The sequence below is a fragment of the Drosophila serrata genome, unplaced genomic scaffold (assembly GCF_035046125.1).
Source record: "Drosophila serrata isolate PLE 108 unplaced genomic scaffold, ASM3504612v1 contig_116, whole genome shotgun sequence".
Classification (NCBI taxonomy): domain Eukaryota; kingdom Metazoa; phylum Arthropoda; class Insecta; order Diptera; family Drosophilidae; genus Drosophila; species Drosophila serrata.
This window is the reverse complement of record NW_028257014.1, coordinates 931,632-959,195: the sequence shown is the minus strand read 5'-3', so window position 1 is coordinate 959,195 and position 27,564 is coordinate 931,632. Positions and strand designations below refer to the sequence as shown.

At 43.9% G+C, this 27,564-nt stretch overlaps 3 protein-coding genes and 1 long non-coding RNA gene across 5 annotated transcripts in view; 1 reads left to right on the top strand and 3 right to left on the bottom strand.

Moving 5' to 3' along the window:
* The window catches only part of LOC110178802 (uncharacterized), a 139,249-nt gene that overhangs the window by 71,066 nt on the left and 40,619 nt on the right, over positions 1 to 27,564 (bottom strand). The window contains exon 4 of the long non-coding RNA XR_015270157.1: positions 9,980 to 10,541. This is a non-coding gene — a long non-coding RNA (uncharacterized LOC110178802). The remainder of the gene's footprint in view (positions 1 to 9,979; positions 10,542 to 27,564) is intronic.
* On the top strand, positions 5,210 to 6,873 carry FucTD (alpha1,3-fucosyltransferase D). Its single transcript, XM_020946048.2, has 2 exons — positions 5,210 to 6,299; positions 6,362 to 6,873. Exons 1-2 carry the CDS (start codon positions 5,362 to 5,364, stop codon positions 6,771 to 6,773), a joined length of 1,350 nt encoding a protein of 449 aa, XP_020801707.2. The 5' UTR covers positions 5,210 to 5,361; the 3' UTR covers positions 6,774 to 6,873.
* LOC110178798 (uncharacterized) lies at positions 12,394 to 13,945 on the bottom strand. Its single transcript, XM_020946051.2, has one exon. It carries the CDS (start codon positions 13,787 to 13,789, stop codon positions 12,482 to 12,484), a length of 1,308 nt encoding a protein of 435 aa, XP_020801710.2. The 5' UTR covers positions 13,790 to 13,945; the 3' UTR covers positions 12,394 to 12,481.
* SA2 (Stromalin 2) lies at positions 22,830 to 26,440 on the bottom strand. Of its 2 annotated transcripts, none has more exons than XM_086825964.1 (7): positions 26,263 to 26,440; positions 26,095 to 26,206; positions 25,861 to 26,034; positions 25,603 to 25,807; positions 23,880 to 25,540; positions 23,524 to 23,817; positions 22,830 to 23,465 (listed from the first exon to the last, which is right to left on the bottom strand). In XM_086825964.1, exons 1-7 carry the CDS (start codon positions 26,301 to 26,303, stop codon positions 22,974 to 22,976), a joined length of 2,979 nt encoding a protein of 992 aa, XP_086682090.1. In that variant the 5' UTR covers positions 26,304 to 26,440; the 3' UTR covers positions 22,830 to 22,973. The 2 variants fall into 2 exon arrangements, with proteins under 2 accessions (XP_086682090.1, XP_020801705.2); XM_020946046.2 differs by having other exon boundaries at positions 26,095 to 26,194.

Sequence of the window (27,564 nt, the reverse complement as noted above, 5' to 3'; positions counted from 1 at the left end):
TTCCAAATGCATTCATAGGGAAATCAGCGAGAGTGGGTCACAATTAGCTAACCTTCCCCCGCTTCAATGAGCGGTAACTGCTTTGGTCTGGTTCGCTGATTACCAGCTTCCGGGCTCGGGCTCCCGGAGACTCGATGTGTCATCCCCATGATGCAATGAGGCAGGAGTCTGCGCCAATTGCCCCTCTTCCCGTTGATTATCATCAATTGCGCGAAACACAGCCACGGAATGAATTTGGATTTGGACAATGGACAATGGCAGTGCCGGGCAGTGATAAGCACAACGCAGCGGCAAGTGTGTCAGTGATGGATTACACTCTCTTTCCCAGCAAGTGGCGCTAAAATGCGTGCGAGGATGAGTCAACAGAGTCATCATTATAGCAGTGGACGAATTTGCGTCATGTTAGGAGGGAAAGTCAAAGATTTGATAGGAATCACTGGTAGAGTCGTTCTTAGCTCTAAATATTCCCTAGAATTTATCTCAAATTTAGTTAACCTTTCGGTTTGGAGGTCTTTAAGGATTATCTCGACCTTATATATGTATATAAATTGGTGGACCAACCGTTCTCACTTTGTCGGCTGACTTTAAAGGAGCGTCGAGACCCAAAAAGGGTCGTAGATAACACCTAATTAGGGTGTAGAGGATCGTCGCCTGCGGACAAGACGACTGACAACTTTAGCGCCACTTCTCCGGCCTCGACTGTTCTCGGAGGATGATGCTTATTAGTGCGGGTGGTCGAGGGTCCGACGAGATCGATTTGAGAATCCGCCTAAGAAGGGCCACGCCCCCGAGAGTTGGTCGGAGGAGGAAGCGGCACGCACGCAACCTGAGGCAGCTGCTACCTTAGCCTGTGGAATCAACCATTCCTTAACCACTCTCCTCCGAGTCTTTGGCATCTGTGTATCTTTGTACTGGGTCTAGGCAATACAGCAATCGCTTCTGGCCATCAGTGCTGACCAGTAAGGGATTAAAGTCGAGTTTTATTGTATATACAAATTAAATAATGAAGAATTGTATGATTTTCCTATTTATTTGCCATAACAAGCCAATAAAACAAAGTGAAACCCAATGAGGAGTCATCTCCGACCATATAAAGACAGTAAGTTACTTTGAACAGTAAGTAACTATGATCGGTATTTAACTATGATCAGAAAGTATCTATGACCACTAAGTAACTATGATCAGTAAGTAACTATGAACTGTAAGTATCTATGGCCAGTAATTAACTATGATCAGTATCTTTGACCACTAAGTAACTATGATCAGTAAGTAACTCTGAAAAGTAAGTATCTATGGCCAGTAAGTATCTATGACCAGTAAATATGTATGATTAGTTACTAACATTCAACACTTAAAAACAATGACTTGCCACTTTTTTCTAGTATCGGTGGACTATATATATACATATATATAGCCGACATAGGAACAATCGGACCATATATAGAACTATAATCAATAATTAACTATGATCAGTAAAATAGCTACGATCATTAAGTATCTATGACCAGTAAGTAATTCTGAACATTAAGTATCTTTGACCAGTAAGTAACTATGATCAGTAACTAAGTATAAGTATATAATATCTATGACCAGTAAACACCATTGAACATTAAGTAACTATGATCAGTAAGTATCTATGACCAGTAAGTATCTATGACCAGTAAGTAACTATGATCAGTTACTAACTTTGAACACTAGTAAACAATGACTTGCAACTTTTGTAACAACACATTTCTGAGACTTGTCTGGCAGAAGGCACTTCGTTCCGGGGATGTTTGAACAAGCAAGTCTAGAACTACTACTACTACCGTAAAGGACACGTGGCTATTCTCTTTCGTCATTGTTTACATTGACCAAGAATGGTGACTTCATCCAAAGTGAGTTTCTTCCTAGTCATCCAGATGTACCACGCCATATTTTTGGGATCGAAGGGGGATCACTATCACTATCACTTGAGATGTTAACACTAGGTACCCCTAGGACAGACTGAGGCGCGCGCGACCTCAGCACCTCTATTTATAGTCCCCGAGCAGAGCAGAGAAGAGCAGAGAAAGTGAGTGTAAGTGCGTGGGAGAGAAGCAGTTGCCTCTAGAGATTAACATAGAGTGAGAGGGGGAGAGGCAGAGAGGAGCAGAGAGCTATTTAATTTAACTATAATCAATAAGTAACTATGAGCAGTAAGTAACTCTGATCAGTAAGTACCAATGAATATTAAGTAACTCTGACCAGTAAATATCAATGAACATTAAATAACTCTGAACAGTAAGTACCTATGACCAGTTACTATAAGTTACTAACTTTGAACACTAATATACAATGACTTGCAACTTTTGTAACACAACACATTTCTGAAACTTGGCCGGCAGCAGTCACTTCGTTCCGGGGATGTTAGAACCAGTTGGGAATCATATGCACTGATGTGCTTAAGTAACTATGAGTAGTAAGTAACCCTAAACAGTGAGTATCTATGACCACTAAGTAACTATGACCAGAAATTATCTATAATCAGTAAGTAACTCTGAACAGTGAGTATCTGTGACCAGTATGTATCAATGAACAGTAAGTATCTATGATCAGTAAATATGTATGATCACTTACTAACTTTGAACACTAATAAACAATGACTTGCAATTTTTGTAGCACAACACATTTCTGAGACTTAACCGGAGCAGTCACTTCTGTTAAAACAAGTTGGGAATCATAAGCACAAGTGTGCAAGATGTGTTTTGGAACAAATTTAAAAGCAAGCTATTTCAATGAAACCAAAGAGAAGAAAGAAAAATTTTAACTTTTCAAGTTTTCAAAAGATTTTTATCAAATTTGATATATAGTCGGACTACTATATCAATAGCTGCCGAAGTTAGCTTCCCTTCTAGAATAATTTTAATTTTGGTTGGCCTTGAATAACAAAGTGTTTATGTATAAAATCAAAAAAAAAAAAAGTCGGAATACAAGCAAGTATTTTAAAAGGTAATTCGAAAAATATATCTATAAACTAGCTCAAGTCTCATCTCCGCTGGCTACGCTTGTTTTTGGTCAGGGTGTCGCCGACGATTCGATGCGTTTCCTTTGGCCAGCACGCTGGCCCAAGCTGAGATAATTACATGTTAATTCGTTAGCTCCTTTCCTTAAGCCGAGAGACGAAGCAATCGAGAATCGAGTCGAAGCAGGCCAGAGGCGGCTCCTTTCGAATCGAATCGAATTGAATGGGATCGAATGGATAATTAAGCAGTTGCCAACAATGTGTGCGGCATTTAATTGGTGATCGAGACCGAGGGCTCTAAGGACACCGGCAGTATCCAGTTCCGATAAGTAGCCGTAGCCGTCGCCGTGGCAGTCGTTGTGTCATGAGTCAGGCAGAAGTTAGAGAAGTCAAAAGTCAGACGCGGGAGTGACCGACCTTGTGGTTAGGTAAATCATCAAGTCGGTGGAGCCATATTAATAACTTTAATTAAAAACGGAGCTCGGGTCCCGAAAGTGTGGGAACCGAATTATTCAAATCGCCATAACTCCGCTCCTTCGGCGCTCTGGGCCGAGCTGCTCCTTTGAAGCACCTCCTCGGAGAAGGTGAGCTCTCTCATATGCATATTTATTGCATTTTTTCTCGACGCGCCGGCAACGCCCCCAAAAGAATATTCACAATGGAATTTCAATTCCATTCGCGGCCGACTTGGACTTGGGAGTAGCAACAGCAGGATCAGCCTCGGACTGGATCCATCCCAGAATGCACATTCGATTCTCTCCCGCCTGCGATTCGCGGGAATAATTAAAATTTATATATGTTTTGGGTTCGCGGTTCGGTTCGGTTTGGTTGGGTCTCGGATTTCGTTCTTTTTTCCCTTTTTTGTTTAGCCAGTGCTTCTAATTCGTTCGTTTCAACGATTTCGCTCCTCGTCTGGCGGCGGGCAATCACAAATCCATTTCACTTTCATAACTCATCGGATCCAGGCAATTTACATTGCCGGCTGTCACCGCTCTTCCCTGCCCGGATCCCTTGCCGGAGTCCGGAATCTGGAATCCTTTTTCGCAATCATTTTCAGCTCATCTGCTTGTCCCGACAACAGAGTCACGTTGTGGAAGTTAACATGAATGCGTTACATTTAAATGGTTGTCAATTGAAAAATTGCAAAGTCCCTACACCATAAAAAATGTATTAAATTTAATAAATAATATTACGTGGCAGGAAAAATAGGAAATAGCTCCAAGGGACTGTGACGACAGCTCCTCAGCTTGTACATTACAGGCAAAGCTAAAGCTTTAACTTTAAGAGAAACGGAACGAGGAAAAGGACGAATAATCATGAGTTTCGCCTCGAGAATCTTAAGAAACTTAATGCTTTTTTTTTCAAATGTTCAAATTAAAGAGTTTAAAGTTTCAAGGTGACTATATCTTCGAATTCTATTTCTTCGAGTGCAGTCAGTATTCGCTTTCTGTTTCTCAATGGCACTCTCCCGTAATTGAGAGACAACGTGCGTGGCGGAAGATGGGCGAGGAAACAATGACACCGGCATCATCCGTCCACATCCATTCCAGCGCCTGGCACGTCCGCAAAGTGGCGTTTCCATTGGTGTCCACTATTCCACTGGAATCGCCGGCCCACACCACGTCCACGTCCACATCCTCGTCGCGAATGCGGAACGCATTTGAAATGAGCTCAGTGGTGGAGCGGGCGTCGAAAAGCAACAACTGCAAAATGAATATTCGAAATTGCAGTGATATATCATCGATGGATTGTTCAGCGGTTCGGCTATATATTCGCCCCTCCCCCTGCCCGCACCCCGCAACGGTGAATCGTGAAACGTTACGCAAATTTTCTGGCAGATTGTCATGTTTCTGATGGTTTGGCAAAATGATTGATTACTTTGTTCCTGTTCCCCGGAAAGAGCGAACGAATGGGCTGGAAGTGGCGGTGGAAATGGCAAAGAGCGATGATGAAAGTGCCAAATCCGAAATGCAAAAGTGGGGGGAAAAGTGCAGGAGGAAAAACGACGGATTGATTGAAAAGGGTTTTCCGATAATAGTAGTAGCTGCGTGCGAAGCTCTACGATCAATGCGTCCGTCCATCAATCCCCCCGACACTTTCACGATGGGCCATTTGTTTTTCATTCCATGAATTTAATCAAAATCAAGAAGCAAAAGTGTAAAGTGTTCAAGCAATAAACTATATGTATCCGTGGAAAGGGAATACTTTTCGTCAAACAAGAAAAAGCAACAAATTGACTAACTGAATCGAGTAACCCGAGTCGGAGTGGTCATGGATAGAGTTTTTAATTATTATTAGGTTAAGCTGCCCCAGAACTTCAGTACAAAATCGTTTGGTATTCGGAAATCACAACCATCTATTTCCAAAACATAGATCCGATGAACAAAATTAAACCAATTTCGGTGGACAAGATCCTAAGCCTACGGCGTCTGCCTAGTCCGCAGCAGCAGCAGACTGAGAACATGGAGTATGTGCCCAGCTTCCTGCCGCGTCAGCTCAGCGCTGACCCCACTCACCTCCAGGAGCAGAGGCCTCCACCCAAGGGGCGCTGGATGTCGGCAAGTGCAATGGACTTGCCGCCCCCACTAAGATCTCCCATGTCCCAAGCGAATCGCCAGCGGGAGCTGCACTCGCCCAACCAATACATCTTCATACTGAAGACACTGGTGGGTGTGATCGCGGTCTGCACTTTCTTGAGCATGATTGTCGTTAGTCGCCTCGGCCAGGATGGGGAACAAGATACAAGCCCGAAGGTCCTGATCCTGCTGTGGAACGAGGACCTATCCAAGATGCCCAGGGGACCAACGCACACGGAGTGCGGCTGTGTGGTCACCACTCGCAGGAAGGATTTCTACCAGCCGTATGACGCCGTCGTCTTCAACGCAGATCTGCCCTACTCCCTCGATGATTTCAGCGATATCAACCGCACTGCTAACTTTCTGTCGGTCTTTGCAGCCAGGAATCCCCTGAGCCTGGCCCATGGCCCAGGTCCCTGGCCCGCCGACGATTGGCCTCTCTTCAACCTGACTATGACCTATCGCCTGGACTCGCAACTGGTCTGGTCGGAATACTACTTCTCGCACATTAACAGGGCCAGGAGGTTAAACTCGTTTCGTGCCCCCAGTGAGAACTTCTCCGACGATATGCCAGCAAATAAGATCCAAGTCCTAGAGAACCACATAAAGAAGAAGGATCGCCTGGCCATGTATATCGTCTACGAGGTGGATGCGGCAAGCAGGCCTGAGAGCCACTACTTGGCAAAGCTGCGCAAATACCTCGACCTCGATGCCCAAGAGAACTGTGTGGGTTTCAACGAGTAAGTTAAGGGATTCACACCCTTAGAATACCCCTTAATTGATATTCCCCCACCCCGCACAGCTGCAATCACTACCACTTCATGCTGATCTTCGATACGACCGCCTGTCCAGACTACGTGCCCACCCAGATGTATATTGCCATGCATAATTTTGTAGTGCCTGTCCTAATCGGAGGCGGAAACCTGTCCCATCTGGTGCCGCCGCAGTCATACATCAGCAACCGCGACTTCCCGAATCCCAAGGATCTGGTGGCACATCTAGAGCGCCTGGCGAATGAAACGGAGGAGTACCAACGCTACTTCTGGTGGCACTCGGTCTACAAGCTCCGTCGCACCTCGCTGCCCTACTGCCAGCTCTGCTCCTACCTCAAGCCTTCGCCGGAGGAGCGTCTCACCGAGACCTCCTCGCCAATGGACTTTGCCGCCTGGTGGAGCACATACCAGTGCCCCAAACAATTCACCACCTTCCTGTGATCCGCCCCGAGCGGTACCCATTCCACAATTTCCCGAGTCCCCAATTATAATTACCAACGATCGCAAATTGGTCTTGATCGGTTTGGTTCCGTTCAGTTGACGTTGACTTTGACTTCTTGAGTTCTGGGCTTCCCTTTCGTCCCGGCTTCCTTTCGGTCGGCGGGGTTCTTGCTGGGTTTTAATTCCGCGGAATTTCGGCGGCTCTCCATTGTCCTCGCCGACAACTCCGGGTTGCAGGGAGCCCTAATAAGTTATACTCTATCGGTGGAGTTGGGTTTAAATAAAGCGGAGAGAAGGTGGAAAGTTTTTGCAAACATTTTGGGTACTTTTTGGACCATGAGTTCCATGTTTTCATAATGACTCCTAATATTTGTTGGAATTTTTATAAGCTTGCATTCAACGATATATATTTAATTCGCTGCTATTAAGAGCACACAAAATTCGAATTCGGGCCAAAAACTGACATAATTCTGCTTTCAAAATTTTGGGTTATTTTCGCAAATGGTTGGGATGGGCCTCGTCCCAAGGATTGCAGGATGGCTCGCATGCCAACCCGTGCCAGGCAGCCCGGTATGCCGCCATATGGGACGAGGCGACATGGAAGGATGGAGGAGGACGCTGCAGCCGGGCTATTGTCGCTCAAGTGGAGCCTTGTGCTGGTGGGAAAACGCAGGGACAGCCGTCAACGACACTGGCACTGGGCATAGATAAAGCAAATATGTAGAACTTGTTCCCCATTGTGGACCATTCCAGATGGAGATGGAGATGGAGATGCGAGTGGAGTGGAGTGGGCAGCTGCGGACGCGAACGAGTGGGCGACAAGACAAGACAAGGCGGTGCCGTCCAGAAAATGTGGGATAAGGTGGAATAGTGGTGGGTCCAGGTGTGGTGCCAGGCGGCGGCAGATCTGGGGCTGAGGCTCACACAATGCACGAAAAACAAACAGAATTGTCATGGGAAATATTTCACGGCGTTGCCGGCAGTTCTGGACGAGTGAAGTGCCCAAGATGTGCTCCCCATTGCCCCTCCAATCTCACATCTCTCTCTCCCCGCTCGGAATGCCTTTCAGAACGGTATCACGGGCACAAAACACTTTTCTTCTCGCCACACACAACACAATATTTATAAGTTAAATGCTTCACTAAACAATAAGCCACAGCGGACAACTGGCTGAGAGTTGTGACGGCTATTGCACTGCGAGAAATCGCTGACCCTGATGTGGCCCCTTAGTACAAGCCCTAATACAGTAAAGCAGGATTTCTTGTAAGAGATTTTAAATCTTATTTCCCCGCATAGTATTTATACACTTGTCCACCCAATTTTTCTTGCTCTGCACAATCCGAACTGGGACTGTGACATGGTAAAAATAAGAAAATGTAAGTTGAAGGCGAGGCGATAATGAAACCAAAGACAAGCACATCGGACCAGGTCCAGGGCCTTGGACCCTTCGAGTTGACAGGTTGTCCCTTGTTGCCCTCCGCCCTCCCCGACGACTCCCCACAAGCACCCTCGGGTGGCCTGCTCTCCTGGATTCCCAATTCGGTTCTGGGAAGTTCTCATCATCTCACTCTCCCGCCGCCCTTTGGCTTCGTGTTTGCCCATTCTGTTATCAACTATTACAATATTTTTGTTTAATTGACAAACAGGTTTATCATTAACATTTTTCTCACTCACAGCTCCAGCTCCTCTCGGATGCGTTGGCGGCGGCTGCCTTCTCCACTTCTCTGGAGTTTCTTGCTTTTTTTTGGGAAAGCATTCCTGGACTGGGAAGCAGCGGCGCTTCAGTTGACGCTCCAACTGTTTTCCCACACTGATTTCTGATATTTCTGGACACCGTGAAGCAGCAGAGCAAACTGAACTACAATGGGATGATGTGAGAAGTGTACTAAATGGTCAATAAACAAGGGGAACCTTTCCTCTGACGACGTTGGGAAAAATCAATTGGGAATTGCAAGCTTTGTGGATCAAAGTCAAATAGGTCGTGGAAAAATACCAATATTCCATTTATTGATTTTGTTAAAACGGCGCATATATGGAATTCTTTCAATTGCATTTCGCAGTTATACATATTCTCCAGATATAAATATGCATTCCCTACCACTGTGCGATCCAAACAACCAAACAACATCAAACTTTAACAACTCAATCACGACAAAATGTCGCCAAAAAGAAGTGGCAGATAGAAGGCTCCGTATCTTTATCTAATTACCTTAAGGGGCCTTCTACTTCTATCCCCATCCCCGGCCTCGTAAACCACTAAGTGGCAGCCAAGTTTTGGGATTAAAAAAAGAACTTTGGGCCGAAAGACTTCTGCTTGGCTTGTTTGCTTTTGGGGCTGCCGTGAAAATGCATCTTCCCTTCGGCCCCTTTTTCCCCAATTCAAAATTCTATGTGTGTGTGTGCCCGTTTTCTCACCTGTGGCGGAGTTGGCGGCGGCTACTGTCGATGCTCGTTTTAATTTGTTTGTTTACATTTCGTTGCCCCACCTGCAACCTGCAGCAGCAACAGAAGCAGCAGCAGCAGCGACGGCGGCAGCAAAGCTTGTTCCCATCTCGCAAATGTTTGGAAATAGACGGAATGGGACGCTCGGTCCACGGGGAGAAGCTGCTCCACACTGATGCATGCTGCTCCGCTGGGAGTACAGCGTGTGTTTTGGTGTTAACAACTCGACACTTCATTAATTGAAGTTGAAAAAGTGCAGCTATAAAAAGACTATTAAGTTCCAGGCCCACAACAATGGAACAGATCGGAAGAGAATAGAGAACACTCGGAGAAATTAAGTCACAATTCGGAGAGTTTAAAGAAATTGTTCAACTCATTTAAATGCGAACTCTTCTTTATAATATTTTGTATAATAAAATATAAAATAATATATTAATATAATAATCAATGCAGGGTCAGGTATAAGTAGTAGCAGAAGTAGATAATTATTAAAGTCAGGGGATTCATTAGGTTTTGCTGGCTTATTTTATATTCACAAATTCCGCAGAAAAAAAGGTAAACAAAGGAGCTTTACACCTTGCGAACTTTTAAAATTAGTAGCCACAAGAGTGGATCATATTCTTAAAACGGCTCTCCCGCTCTTAGGTTCCACTTTACAGGTTGATAAGAAACAGATTTATAGATCGAAAAGGGGAGAAAAATTGGCTTGCAATGGCATAGGAAGACAAAGATAAGAGCAAGAAAAAAACTTTTGTTTCACTCACCCCTTTACATTAGTTGTGGCTGCAGATCGATGCCAACGGTGAATTAGTGGACAACATACAACAAAAACCCTTCTCAATTGAAGAATCATTGTCTTTGCCATATAAAACGAAACTACGCACTAATATTCGATATTTAAAAAAACCGTGACAGGGGCCGGGCTAACTAAGTAACACTTTTCACTTTACCCTTAATTTAATTAATTTTTTTCTTTCATTTTCACATATAAAAAAAAAAAAAAAAAAAAAAAACAATCTTGGCACTATAAAAAATAAAAGAAAAATAAAACACAACAGAGGCTGTTCTTAGCCTTTCCATAACTTCAATAATACTTTTCACTTCACTTTGATTTCACTTACACTTTTGGCCCCTGTCTTTACTACTGCGTCGTAAGTTTTTATCATTTTTTTCACCGATCTACCTGCGCGGATGAACTGATTAGCAATGATAAGCGGGAGAAGCTTCGGGGGAGGTCGCTCTATGATGGAAGGCGGAGATGCTTCGGCTTGTGGGCGAGAGAGGGAAGCTGTCCACTTCCAATGAGCTTTCAATTTCGACCTAAGCCTGGAAATACAATGCAATTTATATAGTTTATTATAGAAATAAGTTTAAATGTAATCTTAAAAAGCAGAGGAAATATAATTATAGGGTGTTAATACGATACGACTAATACGAGTTTAATAAATTTAAATAAGGAATAATTTGAAGTCAAAAGCGTCTTACCCTCCAAGAGAATAAAAACCAATTCTAAATTTTAGCTGCTTAATAACTAACTAATTTTTTTGACGAGTGCATCTGAAAGCAAAGAATCAAAGTGAACTTCGAGTGGCTGCAATGTGCCCATCGAATGCACATAACATAAAATGTTCCACGATGGAAGGAACTTTCCCGAGTGTCTGAGTTCGCATTAGACGCAAATTTGATGGCTATTGAAAAGTTCAATGGTTTCCAGCGTCTCGAAGAGTCTTCCTCCATCCCGGAATCCGAAAAGTGGCCCTCAATAGAGTGTGAGTCTTTGTTTACCCCATACTCCCACTCTGCCCATGCAAGTGGATGTGGAAGAGGGAATGGGAGACACATCAGAAATATCTGGAAATATCTGGGGTAATAGAGAAACCTAATGTGAGCATATCACAATTAAGAATTTGGCAAGACGGCAAGCAATATACAGAGATTTTCCAACGCATATTTCCAAATATTTAATGGACAATTGTTGGGCAAGCACCAGAACTGCAGGAGTCCAGATCGCTCTCCCTCCATCCCGAAGTCCCCGATCCGATCCCAGTTCCGATCCGATCGTCACACATAAATAGTTCATGGCAGTGGCCATAAAAATAAATCTATATGCAAATGTGACTTCAGCTTAACATGCCACAGTGTCACAGAGGGTGAGCTTGAGCCTAGCCAAAAATAGGGAAGGTAATTCCAAATATTTCGATCGTGAAATACCCTCTGAAAATTACATTGATGCTCAAGAAGACCTTTAAGAAACATTTCAATATCAGATCAGTGTCTTAATTGTTTTGTTTTCGTAACAACTGTTTTATGGTTATTACTTGGATATACAGGAGGAGCACTCACTTTGTATAGTGTTTATAATTATTTCCAGACCAAAAGTTTGTGAAATTACTAAAGTAAAAAGTCATTAAGATAATTTGTACAAATAATAAAAATACTTAAGAAGAAGGTGTAATCTATGAATGAAAGATGTCATACATAATCGTTGTAGTTTAGTTGGGTATTCAATACCCTGTAAAACTTTTTGGATCTAGCGACAGTCAAGGACTTCTCGAAAGAATCACAAAATCCGAAATCCCTGGCGCAGAGGCGTCTCCAGTTTAGTGCCTGTCTCAACAGCGACTTCCAATCTTTACAAAATGTGACAAGTTGCGGAATTATTTTTCGCAGAAGATGTTCTCCAACCCCGACTGCAACTGCAACTGCAACTGCGACTGTGATTTCGATTCCGAAACCGAGTCCGTTCTGTTTTGTTCTGCGTGCAGATGAACCGAGATTGATAAGCGGCAAGGAGGCAAGGAGGAGCGTGTGGATCCACCACGAGCTTTGTGACTCTGTGCAGCGTTCAGCAGAGATGCAAGTGCCTAGATAAGGCCAACGATTTATGTGGAAGCTCCTGAGAGCTGGAGACCTGAGGCGCTGCGAGGAGCAGCCCGCGATGACAACAGTAGCATCCATCCAGAGCAGAGAATGTGCCGGCAATTTAGAGGCGATTACAACCGGCAATGGCATTTTAAGTGGCCATTGTCAAGGCGCGATCTGTGGGCGCGTGATAAGCGCCAGCTCCCTGCCGTGTGGGCGATCGGTTCCCCAAGGTGTGGGAGGTGTGAGCGAGCACTGGAGGAGCCGGAGATGAGACCGAGAGATCTAGGAAACTGGCAATAATATCACTGAATAATATTATTCAGGTTCCCCAAGGGTACCTTTCACAGGTGAGCCTCCAAAGCCATATCTTTATATTCAGAAAATTTGAAACAGAGAGGGTGTCAGTCGCTACACTTTTGACACCTGGGACCCGGAGGTTCGATGGTCTTGGGCACATACGAGGGATCCTTCTTCTGGGCCACCTCCTCGTTCCACAGCTTGTTGAGGTAGTCCTCCAGCTTGGCCACGACATCCTCTTCTCCCTGCGAGCAGCTGGCAAAGGCCGAGCCGCTCTCCCCCTCGGAAGTGGAGGTGCCTTGGCTCACGTTTGTGGCCTCGCTGCAGGAGTCGTGCTTGCAATCGATGGGGCAGTGGTGGTTGTCCCAGTCCTCTGGCGGTTCCATGGCCTCCATATAGTTGCTACCCTTCGCCTCCTCATCCTCCGTCCCGCCGTCGGCACCGTCGGACGTGGCATGGACTGGCTCCTCGACGCGATACCACTTCACTTTGTACGAATCCTGGCCGCACTCGCCGAACTGCTCTCCGGTCAGCTGATCGATGTTGCACTCGCAGATCAGGAACGGCGAGTTGCACCGCTGACACCGCGGCAGGTTCACCTCGTGGTTGATGATGGGTCGCGGAGGCTTCTTCTTCATCTTTATATCCTGGGCGGTCATCCGAGGCATCTGCAGGCCGCACATAATGCAGGGCTCCGGCAGATCAGCCCCCTCCGATAAGGTGAGCTTCTGCACCGGCCGCTGGCCAGCCTTGGGATGGCCGGGCACCTCCTGCTTGGAGCAGCCCTTGCACGGGCAGCCAGGTACCAGGAGCGGATCCGACCTGGCCGTCATCCGCTGGTACAGCGCAGTGTAGACCAGGTTGATCTGACGCTCGTAGTGCTGGTGGGCCCAGAAGAAGGCCGCCTTGTAGTTGTCGAAGATGCGGGCGGTCTTGAAGGCGGCGTGCATCCAAGCCGAGTGCTGGGTATGCACCGCCATGGCGTCCACGATGGGATTGCTGATGGTCAACGGCGGCTTGCCGTGGTAGAAGGCCTTGAAGGCGCGTTTGATGATCGAGTACGAAAGCATCGCCTCAACGGGCTCCATTTCGCACTTCAGCCGCAGCGCCTGGAGCAGATCCTCGCGATTCAGGTGCGTTCCCGGTGCCGGCTTTGGAGGGCAGTTGGTGCGCAGGCGCTCGTGATAGACAAAGGCCCGCTTGATAATCCCCCTGGCCATGCGGCACTTCCTCGTGTCGATGCCGCAGATCACCATTACCTGTGCCAGGCTCTTGGCTATGTCCTCCACATTGTCGTCAAACAGCTGGTAGGGATCCAGCTTTCGCTTGCAGTTGCAGCAGCATCGGGTGACGGCCGGAGAAGGAATTCCGGCCAGTTCCTGCAGCTTCCTGGCCTTTTCGAAATTTTCCATGTTAAAGAGCAAAAGCAGAACCCAAAGGACATGCGAAAAATAAATACACCAACCGAATTTTGCTCTAGCTATTCTATACAGACATTAAAAAGTGCTATGATCACAATAAGTTCTGTTGGAGAGTAAAGGAGCAGTGTACTGATTACCCAATTTTTTTAAAACTAAATTTCAAAACAAATTTTGTATTCTCTCTCTCAAATTAAGTAAAACAAGAAAGGAAAATGCATTCGGGTAACCCTGGCAGGTTGGTAATAAAAAAAAAATCGTATTGATAGATTATAACAAAACTTAAAAAATAGTATTCTTTGAATCGATCTTTATCTATATATATATATATATATTAAATTATTATTCGACAGATCAAAGTTTAAAAAACCCTTAACAACGTCAAAAAGAAACTAATTTTAATTCGGAAAGCATTCCTATGTTAGTTTTTAGTAGGTTAACAAATCTGCATACTCAATATACAATTTAGAAAAATTCAAATTTTTATCCACTTTAAAAGATTTTTCAATTTATAAAAATTGGAAAAAATGGCCAAAAAATGTTTTCCTTTTCTGCATGCCTAGAAAGATTCGCCTGTTGATGCTGATTAAGAATATATACGGATTACTCCTTCCAGAGTTATAAGCTTCTGACTGAATTATAATACCATATTTTTAGTAGATATTTATCTATATTTTTATAGCACCATTAATTAATATATCAAATATAAAAAAACTCATAACTACGCCAAAACGGCACTAATTTTAATTCGGAAAGCTGTCCCATGTTAGTTTTTATTAGGATAACAAATCTGCATACTCAGTTTAAGATGTATAAAAATTTGAATTTTTATCAATTTTTTTAATTTTATAAAATGGGAAAAAATGGCGAAAAAATGTCATCCTAATTTTTATGCCCAGAAAGATTCGCCTGTTGATGCTGATCAATAATATATATGGATTATAGGGTCGGAAATGACTCCTTCCAGAGTTATAAGCTTCTGACTGAATTATAATACCATATTTTTAGTAGATATTTATCTATATTTTTATAGCACCAATTATTAATATATCAAATATAAAAAAACTCATAACTACGCCAAAACGGCACTAATTTTAATACGGAAAGCTGTCACATGTTAGTTTTTATTAGGATAACAAATCTGCATACTCAGTTTAAAATGTATAAAAATTTGAATTTTTATCAATTTCTTTCATTTTATAAAATTGGAAAAAATGGCGAAAAAATGTCATCCTAATTTTTATGCCCAGAAAGATTCGCCTGGTGATGCTGATCAAGAATATATATGGATTATAGGGTCGGAAATGACTCCTTCCAGAGTTATAAGCTTCTGACTGAATTATAATACCATATTTTTAGTAGATATTTATCTATATTTTTATAGCACCATTTATTAATATATCAAATATAAAAAAACTCATAACTACGCCAAAACGGCACTAATTTTAATACGGAAAGCTGTCACATGTTAGTTTTTATTAGGATAACAAATCTGCATACTCAGTTTAAAATGTATAAAAATTTGAATTTTTATAAATTTTTTTAATTTTATAAAATTGGAAAAAATGGCGAAAATATGTCATCCTAATTTTTATGCCCAGAAAGATTCGCCTGGTGATGCTGATCAAGAATATATATGGATTATAGGGTCGGAAATGACTCCTTCCAGAGTTATAAGCTTCTGACTGAATTATAATACCATATTTTTAGTAGATATTTATCTATATTTTTATAGCACCATTTTTCAATAAATCAAATTTTTAAAATCTCATAACTACGTCAAAAAAGCACTAATTTAAATACGGAAAGCTGTTAGTTTTTATTAGGATAACAAATCTGCATACTCAGTTTAAAATGTATAAAAATTTGAATTTTTATCAATTTCTTTCATTTTATAAAATTGGAAAAAATGCCGAAAAAATGTCATCCTAATTTTTATGCCTAGAAAGATTCGCCTGGTGATGCTGATCAAGAATATATATGGATTATAGGGTCGGAAATGACTCCTTCCAGAGTTATAAGCTTCTGACTGAATTATAATACCATATTTTTAGTAGATATTTATCTATATTTTTATAGCACTATTTATTAATATATCAAATATAAAAAAACTCATAACTACGCCAAAACGGCACTAATTTTAATACGGAAAGCTGTCACATGTTAGTTTTTATTAGGATAACAAATCTGCATACTCAGTTTAAAATGTATAAAAATTTGAATTTTTATAAATTTTTTTAATTTTATAAAATGGGAAAAAATGGCGAAAATATGTCATCCTAATTTTTATGCCCAGAAAGATTCGCCTGGTGATGCTGATCAAGAATATATATGGATTATAGGGTCGGAAATGACTCCTTCCAGAGTTATAAGCTTCTGACTGAATTATAATACCATATTTTTAGTAGATATTTATCTATATTTTTATAGCACTATTTATTAATATATCAAATATAAAAAAACTCATAACTACGCCAAAACGGCACTAATTTTAATTCGGAAAGCTGTCACATGTTAGTTTTTATTAGGATAACAAATCTGCATACTCAGTTTAAAATGTATAAAAATTTGAATTTTTATAAATTTTTTTAATTTTATAAAATTGGAAAAAATGGCGAAAAAATGTCATCCTAATTTTTATGCCCAGAAAGATTCGCCTGTCGATGCTGATCAATAATATATATGGATTATAGGGTCGGAAATGACTCCTTCCAGAGTTATAAGCTTCTGACTGAATTATAATACCATATTTTTAATAGATATTAATTTTTATTTTTATGGCAATATTTTTCAATAAATCAAATTTTAGAAATCGCATACCTACGTCAAAAAGACACTAATTTTAATTCGGAAAGCTTTCCTATGCTAGTTTTTAGTAGGTTAACAAATCTGCATACTCAACTTAAAATGGAGAAAAATTCAAATTTTTATCCATTTTAAATTATTTGTCAATTTATAAAGTTTGGGGAAAATGGCCAAAAAATTTCTTCTTTTCCTTTACGCCTAGAAAGATTCGCCTGTTGATGCTGATCAAGAATATATATGGATTATAGGGCCGGAAATGATTCCTTCCTGAGTTATAAGCTTCTGATTGAATGTACAATACCCTGCAAGGGAATAATTATTATTGAAATTCTCAACAAAATCCGATAGACCAACCAGGTCGCTGAAATCAATCCGTCCCATTAATTGATCAATTTAAGTGCAAACTTGACACAGTTTCCAAATTATCAATATCCCATAGACAGAGAACCCCCTAAAAAGTAAGATAAGAACTAATGCGATGATCAGGTTTAACATAATAGAACAATAATCGGTTTGTCCCAATATTTTCTCTGGTCTTTTAATTCGGTTATTTGAGCCAGTCGGTGGGTCCATATAGGATTACACGCTAGCCTGTGGGGTCACAAGAATGCACTCCGGGCACATGGGACTATCACCTGGTCGGTCTGTCTGCAATTATGCTAAATAGATTGGGGCCGATCGGACTGACCATCGAAATAAATAGGAGAGCCCCAAAGACACGACAGACGACGGACCTAAATTGTTCAAATAAATTAAGTTGTAGCTTTCGAATGGAATGGAGAACGGAGAACAATCCAAGATCGGAGGTGGTGTGGGGATTGGGGCAAGTAAATACGGGAATGGAAACGTTCAGAGGCCGCCGCCTGTTGCATTGTCATTTGATAAATTATGATATTTGATCAATTGTTCCGCTGCGGTTGTTGGAAGTACTGCCTCCGCCTGTGTCTTTGCCTCTGCCACCGCCACCTCGGAGATGAAGACGTCTCCGGCCCGCATCCAGAGTTTGCTGAGTGAACTTTTGTCGGGTTTACATTGTAATGGCATCTGGCGGGGCAAACATACAAACATCTAGTCAACTCTGTCAGTCAGTCCGACAGTCCCACATCCATTCATCTGCATAATAGAATCTCCATCCAGGGGGAGGAGGCGAGGTGGAGCTGCCTCTTTATTGTGGCTAATAGGCCTCTTGGCCGCTTTGTTGTTGTGCCGCCGCCTTTGGTCACTCCAGCATCACCATCTCCATCAACATCTCTCGCTCTGGCATTGGCATTTCTATGTGGATTAATGAATGGCAGCAGTAACAGCTCCGGTGAAGCTAAGGCTTCAGGTGCTTGGGGATAAGTAGAAGGTGAGGCGTACACTGAGGGAAATCTACAAAAGCTAAGAACGAACTCATTCAGTTTAGAGTTTAGAGAGAGAACCATCAGTGGGATATCATGTAAATCCAATTTCCAACTCATTTTCCTCAGTGCCTTTTGGGGGAGACGTGTGTTTACTTTCCATATAGAAGCATATATAGACACACATATCCGATGCCGGGTGCAGTCAACAGGCCCCTAATTATGTGTAAAGGTGTTGTGTGTTGTTCCTCCTGCCCCCTTCACTCTCCCCCGCTCTCTCTCCATTTTTTGTCATCATCCATCTCTCGGAACTACAAGGGTTAATTAGTAGTGCAGGATTGTCGGCGGCACAAACGGACATCAATCGATATGGAGAACTGGCGGCTACTGGGGAAGAGCTTCTGTTCTTGTAGCATACTGATTGCAAGTTATTGATTTTCCAGAGACACGGGGCTTAGTCGCCCCTGGAAAGGGAACAGCTGCTGCTCCCCCCAAGAAATTCCTAATGTTTGACCATTTGCCATTTTACGAGCCTCGCGCAGCTACAAAATCGAATGCCCCGGAAAATGTCTAAACAATAATACATGGGAGAGAGAAAACCGAGGGCGGCGACTCATCATAAAAGGCCAAAAGTGCAATAAAAATAAATTTAACACAACATTTGCTTTGGGCATCCGCAAACGCAAACGCAGCCTCATCCTGCCCATCCTTGTGCCATCTTCCGTCACAGGACCCAAAACAATCCCGGGGACAGCCAAAATATTTTCAATAATAAATCTATTTGATAGCCTCCGGAGACCATGGAGTTTTTACGATCACAGCGATGACAGCAGGCGCAGTCATTAAAAATCTCTCTCCGCGCATGATTAATCGTTGGGGATGTATGTCCGGGCTCTTGCGCAAGAGGACAAACATATCAATGGATATGGTAATTAATTTCCACACACTTTTCCTTTTCACTGCCCCCACAAGGAAGAGGAAAGGTGCATCTGTGTGCAACGAGGAGCAGCACTTGACCCTTGACCATCTGTGGTCATAGGTCTGCCTGGCGGGCTGTCTCAACTAATTTGTCCAGTTTGTGGTCCGTGTCAGGTGTTGTAAATATCGCATTTAATTGAACTGTCGCCCCGTGTGTGTGTCAAGTGTCCAGGTAAGGTCAGAAGACCTTAATATTTTGTGAAGCTAATGAAGTGGAGAGCCGAGGGATGGCTTTTAAATTATCAAGAGGCTTCTTCTTTTAGAGAAACAAAGTTTATTTTAGTTGGAGAAATTATATATTTGTTTAAAACGTCTTCAATATCTGGATGTCTTTATATCTGGAGAAACCCACAAGAAGAGTTTTAAATAAACAAAAATCCAATTCTCCAGAGATTTCAAGACACATCTGTCCCTCCTCCTTCCCTTCACAACTTTCTCCCTTTTTCCATTTCATGTACATATAAATCAGCGACTCCACTGAACAACACGCTTGTAATTGCTTAATTAGATTGCCACTAAAATTATAATTTGAGAAAAAGAAAGAGGCGGCAGCTCCGAAAAGCTGAACCCGACAGGGATTTCAAAAAGGGAAAGGGAAAAGGACCTCTGTCGGAGGAACAGCTGGCGCGTAAATCAGATTTGCTGACAGGGCTCGACTAATTTTAACCCTTGGCACTTGAGCCAAGGAGGTCTCCAGAACTGATCCCGCCGGAATGGAGTCAAAATTCGTGTAGCCCTTCAAGTGGCGGCTGAACGAGTGCGTGGAGGACGCGTGCTAATGGGGCCAAAAGGTGCAGGATCAGGACCGGGATCAGGATCGGGGATTAGAGCTACAATCAGCGCAGCGGATTCGTTAATTTATGCGTGTCCTGTGCGAGTTCAGCTGCACCTTGGGACCTATGTCCTGTGTCAAAGGACATGTGTTAGGGACGGCGACATGCCAACACACACATGACTGTGTTGACACACATAGGCACCGAACACACTTTAAAAGATTTAATAATAAATAAATACTAAAGAATTAAGCCAAATGCATTCAAGATAATCTGGGATACATGATTCCTTTCCTCTTAAAAATATTCTTTTAATTAAAGAACAGACAGAATATATTAGGTTAAGTTAGGTTATATATTACACTGACATTTTTCCCCCAGTGTATTGGGAAACGTAAGCATCGGAGGGGCAGGGGGCAAGAGTCCTTCTTAGGGCAACATCTAAATGGTATTTATTGGTTTGCCAAGCCGGCGACGGCTGTCGAGCGCATCCTGTGCAAGCCGCGCGGCAAGGATTGAGTTACGCGTTGGCGACACATTTGTAAACAGGCAGCCCGATTTGCAGGACATGTCAGGGGACGGGGACAGGGGACACGGGACACAGGAGACGGGACTACCGGGGCAGAAGTCGTCGCCAGGAGCGGCGCGCTTCTTGTTTGCCAAGACATTAGGCAGAAACGGCAGCAGAAGCAGCACAGGCAGCAGGAGGAGCGACAATAACAAAAACACCAGCCAGGACAACACACCGCGTGTTTGCTGTCAGCCAAGGATCACCTCAAATTCAAACTCAAACTCAAGATCCCCTGCCTGATTGACAATTGACAAATTTCTTTTGGCATTTATCAATGGAACCGCGCCGAGAACCCGCAGGGCTCTGTCCTTTCGACCTACCGACCTCCTGTCGCGATGATGAATCGAGATATTCATGTTTTTACACGCAACTTGACGGGGCCAACACGGGGATTTGGTTAAGTTAATATTGTAAATGTTGCCTGCACTCCAGACGATTAGAAAGAGATTTTTCAAAGCAAAAACTGGAATGGGAACTGGAAAAGGGTCCTGCGAGAGGTTGATAAATGATAGGAAATTAGGTTGGGTGCACTTAATTACAAGGCCTTTCTTTTTTATATTTGTTTTGATTTGACAGAAAAGAATATTATTTCTTAAATCCAGTTCAGATTATTTGAATATAAGTATCAGGATCCATTCCTCTGGGCTTTTAGCGCTTTTAAGCCTTAATAGCGCTAAAACTGAGGTGTGGTCACACTTAGTACGCTTAAAATTCAAATTTTTAGCCGAAAAAACAGCGAAACATGCTATAAATTCATGTTAATAACAGTTGCAACAGCAAAAGTACCCGTATGCCCACCGGCAACTGGCCATAAATTTCGGCCAAATGGGTTGACAGTTGGCACGGAAGAGTTAACAAATATAAAAAACAAAATGTATATATAGAAGGAGAGGAGGAGGAACCCTTCCTTGCCGAAATGTAAACTCCCGAAATAGTCCAGAAATGTGATACGAATCAAGTGCCACGTGTCGCCCCCTCTTAAATGTTTAAACTCCTTTTTGAATTTTTTTGCGAAGACAGTTCTTCTTTTTGGGTTTTTTTGGCCGTACCAACTGTTCGTTTGGAAGGAAACTCAGCCCAAGCGACAGATGCGCGTGTCTCGGAATTGTGTGCTACACTTTCGCCTCGCGAGCCATCGGGTTTATCAGGGCCAACAAATCGTCCAAGGGGAGATTCCTGCTCCCTCCCTCTGTGGAGGCGTGTGTCGAGGAGGCGGGTGCGCATCTCGTTAAACCGCAACCGAGGGAGATTCGGATCTGGCTGTCAGGACATCTGCGATCAGGTTCCGTTGGCGGAGTGGCACCGGATCGTTGATCGCAGATCGCAGGAGATCGCAGGAGATCGGAGGAGAGCGTGAAATGCAATTGCCATGCCCTAGCGGTTCTTGTGGCCCGTTACGCGAAATTGATGGGACCAGGAAAGCCTCCGTTCTCTTCGGTTCGTTGCTACCTGTCCAGGTACACTGGAGGAAACGAGCCCTTCCATATTTTTAATTAACCTTAAAGACTGGCAATAAATTAAAGCTGTTTAAAACAAAGTTTTGTTTTTTAAAATAAGGAATAAGATACATAACCCACATATGTACATTGCAATTGCAATTTGCGAAACATTGTATGACGTTATGCACCTTTTTACCTATATAGTCTTTCAATGCAAGTCGTGACTATATATTTTTCACCTACTTCGCCCAGTGCATGGGTAAGCTAAGTGTGCTCCCTTCAAGAAGATGTTCCAATTAAGATCAACATGCCCAGATGTTGCTGCCCCAATCGACCTATTCTGATCCCGATCCACCGTGTGCTTGATGGACACAGGAATGTTCCGCTTAGCATCTCTCACAGCTGCGCATGGAATCTGCGAAAGTGGAAGTTTTTAGGTTTCCCCCACGCAGAACGAGGACGTGTCGTACGTCCCGTAATCGGATACTCCGCCACTTGGCTTGTGCCAAGGAAATGGACAGGCGGAGCGACAAGCACTTGAAAACCAAAACCAGAAGTGACCCAATAGCCACTTGAATTTCATTTAGTTTCGTTTCCAAAATGCAGCGCACACACCTTGGGCGCTTGGATTCTTTTACTCCCCCCTCCGGCCATTCAATCCCATTTCGATTCCGAGGGTGTGAAAGGCCGTGTCGTTGGCTCGAGCAGCCAAAAGGAATCCAAACTTGTCCCATGTCCTTCCGCGTGAACTGAACCCACAAGGTTGTGCGAGTCAATTTGTCAGCGAACGGGCATTGGAATTGAAAATTGCCGAGCAGCCTGCGATATGAATGGGCCTTGGTAACTGGATACCACTGGCAGCTGACTGACTGTCTGCAGTGCAGCCTGCGAATACCAGATACGGAATACAAGACACAAGATACGGGGACTGGGGCGTTATTACGCAATCTTTTGTGGCCATTTGAGTGACAGGAAAGCTCCGTCTCTCTCTCTCCCTACCGAGAATCCCTTTTGGGAAGATTGTAACTTACAACTTGTAAGTGTAAATAGCACTCGAACAATGATAATATTTGAAATTGAAAAAGTGCCAACTGCAAATTGCAAACTGGGAGAAAAAAATACATGGAATTAAAATACGCTCCCTGTCCCAATATAACCCAAATTTGTGCTTTATTAAATCGTTTGGATGGTGAAAACATATCCATAAATCATTATTAATATATAAATGTAGTTTGAGGTGTTCAGGAATCTCAGCAATCGCAACAAGAAATTCTAGTTCTTGGTAGCCAAAGCGGAACGGTAGTCCACCAGGGGCTGCCACTCCTCCCTGTCGACCGACGGCAGGGAAGGCTGCTCGATGCGCTGCAGGAACTTGGCCACACAGACCCTGTCCTGATTTAGGAGTTGCGGTACAAACTCCTTCAGGACCCTGAGGAAAAGTACATTTTTGGGAGCGCCTATTCCCGCAACGTCGGACACCGACTCCAAAACATACAGGATACCAGCTCTGTGCAGGGCATTGACACTGTGACGGTTCTTCAGGAGATCGGTGTTATAGTTCTCTCCCAGACGGCGAGCCAAGCTTAGGAGCTGACGGAACTCCAGAGTGCTCACGGCCCTGACGCCGTCATGGTTGACATCCATCATCATTTGCTTGAATGGGAGCAGACAGGTGTGCAGCATGGTCATCCCGTAGTTGACCGGATTGATCTCCATTGCCCGCTCCATGGCAGCACGCATGATGTCGCCGAAAACGGCATAGTACTAAGAGAGAGACACAAAACATAATAAATTTGGAAACGTCCTTACTGACATCACTAACCTTGTCGTAATACTGCAAGACCTTGCAGGCTCGCATAGTTGGAATCACATTAAAAGCCAACAGCTTGCAGTAGCCCGTGAGAATGAAACGCTGACGCTGGAGCTCGTCGAACGAGGACTCCTTGGCCAGGTTCTCGGGCTGCCTCCCTGAGAAGAGGTGGTTCAGGGTAAAAGTCTCCAGCAATTCAAACTCTCTGATCGAAGGCTCGTATCGGATAGAGCGTACACACGATCTTGGATTCTGCATCAGTGGATCCCCAAATAGTACAAACAGATCGCAGATGCCACCAAAACTCTAAAAAGAGACATACATTTACAGCGAATCGTCGAGATGACTTCTATGGGGGTTTTACTCACATCGAAGGCCAGGCCTTCTTCTCCCTTGTCAACCAGGTGTAAAGCCACAGACAGATAGTCCTCTAGATGCTTTTTTAGGGAAGCACAAGACTCCTCCAACTCCAGATCGCTGCGATTATTATCCTCCTTCTTTACGCTAAGCAAATCCCAGTGGAGACTATAATAGCACACCTGCAGGTACTGCGACACGGCCTTTGCCGGCAGGTCGGTCCTCCTCGGTCTCTTATCCTGATCCCTGTGCACACGCTTCAGACTGGAGAGAACCGACTCCGTCAAATGAAATCTACTGAGATCAAAGTATCTATATAGAGCCGCGATCAAGAGCAGCGAGTCCAGCAGGCTGCGTGCTCGGTTCCTAGGGCGACTTTGACGTCCCCCCATTAGCGGGGACGAAAGTCGTGACGAGGACCGGGACGAACCTCGGGACGAAGCTCGGGACGAAGCCTGGGATGATGACTGTGAGGACGACGACAGGCTGGGAGTTCCGTACATCCGCTGCCATGTGCGAAGGGCAATCTTGTAGTTATACACTGCAGTGTGAAGCAGCTCCCGAATATGCGGCTTAGTGCGCGGTATGTCTTTGAGATTCACCAGGGTAAGGGCTGCCATCCGCAGCACCAAGCTGTTGCTTTGTTTATGCATAATGGCCTTGATCTGCCGGAGCAACAGTTCCAGCTGCTCTACGTTCTCCGTCTGCAAGTAGTATTTTAAGTAAAAGTGCTGCGGTAGCTCCAGTAGATTCTCTAAATCTTGAGGGTCCGAGAAATGCTTCATCAGTAGCTCCGAAAAGATGGGGGCCAGGATATGAGTTGCTCGCAGTTGGGCCTCTGGCTTTGGCGTCCTAACCAAATCCTTTGTGTATCTGCCCGGCGGTATCTCACCGGTAATGGCCTGCTTAACACCCCGACAAAGGATCTCAATGAGAGCCGATCTCTCAGTTGAATTCAGCCTCGACTCCACCTCGTCCTCCATTAGCATGTCGACCATGGTCTTCCAGTCCATAATCAGGTCACAGCTATCGATCAGGGAATCCACCAAATAGGCGGCATGCTCATGCCTGGTGTACCGAATGAAGAAATCCAGCAGGCGTTTGAGTATCTGGGAGGAAGAGGCTCCCCTCTGAGGAATCATCCAGCGCAGCGTGAAGAGTCCTGCGGCCGCATGCGCCAGGCTGCGACTGGCGGCAAACATCAGTTGATCCAGCAGCCGGCAATCTACGTTAGTCAATATTTTAGGCGAAGCCCGATACAATCCGGTCAATAAGCGCAACGCATGCTCCCCCAGTTCACACTCCCGCTCCATGCAGGTGAGTACGATCAGGTCGCGGTACTCCATGGCTAATTCCAGGCACTTTGCGCTGAGTTCTCCTTCGCCATCCGTCAGATCTTGGATGCACTCCAAGCAGCACTTCCTCACCCCTGGGAGGCTGTCCTTTAAGCCCTCATAGAAGTAGCGAGGATTTTTGGGCTCCAGATTCCCCTCGGGATGTTTCCTCATCCAGCGCCCAAGTTCGGTGAAGCACAGCAACCGTATTCCGGTTACCACATCCAGGTGACGGGCCACAAACATACAATCGAACATGCGCAGCCAGAGCTTCTTCAGTTCTTCATCTTTCTCCGTCACAGTGGGAAATTCATTCATAGCGGTCAGCATTTTTAGGCCTACAGAAGCGCCAAAGGTAAAAATTATAATTTTATTTTAATATTTGAGAAAACAAACTCACCTATCATGGTGCTGGTGTGGCGAATTGGGCGAATATTGGACTCGGAGCAGGCCATCACAAAGCCCGACACCTCAACGAGGAAAATCTGATCGGATATAATGGATGTATCATGCGCCATCGTCAGCAGACTCTTGACAAAATCTCCGACCTTACGCTCAAAGTTCTGGGAACTGTTCTTCAGTATCATTGGATAATAATTGCTCACCTACAAAATGACATTACATTTGGGGATCAAACCCAATCCCAGCCAGAACTTACTGCGCGAAATTGTTCTGTGCTCGCTTTCAGGATGTCCCTGTAGACGAAGGGTCGTGCGGTGGCCTTAGAAATCCGATACTCACTGCCACTGGCCTCCACCACAAATTGCAATATGTCGACTAGAGCGGCATCCGAATCCTTCATATATTGCTCAAGCCACTCGCGGACCAGGTCCTATTGAGGGAATATAATACTGAATATAATATTTACACTACATACGAGTATAGAAATTACCTCATGCTTTACAGTACTGTGCAGCACAGATTGCAACAGTGACAACTTGCCAATTCTCGGTTGCTCCACCAGTACCTCGGCGATTTCCATAGGCACTTCGCTATTTTCGAAACTGAAAAAGTGCTTTTAATGCATTTTATTGATCAATTTAAAGTATTATTTACATACCCAGACGGCTCCTCGATCACATTTATTTCATTAATATCCATTTTATACACTTTTTCAGGTTTAATTAAATTTTTTCACAAGTAAAACGAATCGCACAACCGGAAAAAAGCACGTAAAGTTTCAAAAACACAAAAACAGGCTGCCAACTTGGGTCAAATAGTGACAGCATGCTTGCTTGTAAAACAGCATGGCATTTGCTTTCGAGATGGAACTTAATTTCTATAACTTTATTTTATTTCAAACTCAAGCTTAAAGAGATTTTAGTAAGAGGCATTTTATAGGTTTTATTAGATTCTTAACATTAAGTAAAGTAGAATTTCAAAATAATAAGAAACATACAAAGAGTCTGCCAACTCTGTTCAAAATGCGACAGAATGCAAGTGCATTGCATGCACTTTCGATATATTCTACTCACCTCACATTTCGCCGATAGGTGTTCTAATCGATTTCAGGGGAAAAGGCTCAGTAAATATAAAATGTAACGAAAACTTTGTGTACTTGCTAAATTTGTAGCCTGGTTGCTGGTTTCCCACATCTACACCACAAAAAATTAAAGAATAATCAGGGCAAATAATGCTGCCGAGCGAGATCGAGATCGGGTCAGGTAGCTGATCTTCGAGGGCACAAAACAATTAGCCAGGCCCACAAAATGATACACAAACAGAGCGCAAATTGGGCAGCCACTTGTGAGCGACCTCAAAGCGAAAGCGCCGCCAATCCAAGCGGACTAACAAGGACCTCATAATCATCATCCCGCCGGAACGTCCAAAAATAAACACAAATATTGACGTTGCCTATCGCACGCGATCTCCGCTCGCTCCTTCTCGCATCCCGCTTCCCGCTGAGGATTTCTCCCGCAAAGATCACAGGCTGCGCCCGCTGGCCAATTCGGCCATTCGGCCATTCGGCGGCGGTGATGACTTGGCAACTTGGCAACTCTGAATTATTTCAATCTGCGCTGATGACGCGGCTTCTTTTGGGCGGCGTCGTCGTCCTCGTCGGAGGCACGATAAAAAGCTGGCGATAAGGTGCGTGGTTCCCAGTGGATCAAATGGGGAATATCTGACGATGTACCGATAATTGCCCATCAAGATATAAAGGACGTTCAAGTTCAAAGTGCAAGCAGTTACAACAATTATTATAAGAGATTCTTCTACTAGTTTGATTTGGTTTTTAAATGGTTCTTCGGGGTATTACAATTAAAATTCGATTTTTAATATAAAATAGCTTTTGTTATCAATAGTAAAGGGCAACTCTTGGTCTACTACTTTTTCTTTAGCCAACTTGTTATTCCCTGGAAAG

What these genes read in the sequence shown, in the direction of transcription:
- FucTD (XM_020946048.2), top strand. Translation starts at nt 5,362, where the DNA reads ATGAACAAAATTAAACCAATTTCGGTGGACAAGATCCTAAGCCTACGG. An exon ending in AACTGTGTGGGTTTCAACGA is followed by an intron (nt 6,300 to 6,361) that starts GTAAGTTAAGGG and finishes CACCCCGCACAG; the next exon opens with CTGCAATCACTACCACTTCA.
- LOC110178798 (XM_020946051.2), bottom strand. Translation starts at nt 13,789, where the DNA reads ATGGAAAATTTCGAAAAGGCCAGGAAGCTGCAGGAACTGGCCGGAATT.
- SA2 (XM_086825964.1), bottom strand. Translation starts at nt 26,303, where the DNA reads ATGGATATTAATGAAATAAATGTGATCGAGGAGCCGTCTGG. An exon ending in GTGATCGAGGAGCCGTCTGG is followed by an intron (nt 26,207 to 26,262) that starts GTATGTAAATAA and finishes GCACTTTTTCAG; the next exon opens with TTTCGAAAATAGCGAAGTGC. An exon ending in TCTTGCAGTATTACGACAAG is followed by an intron (nt 23,466 to 23,523) that starts GTTAGTGATGTC and finishes TCTCTCTCTTAG; the next exon opens with TACTATGCCGTTTTCGGCGA.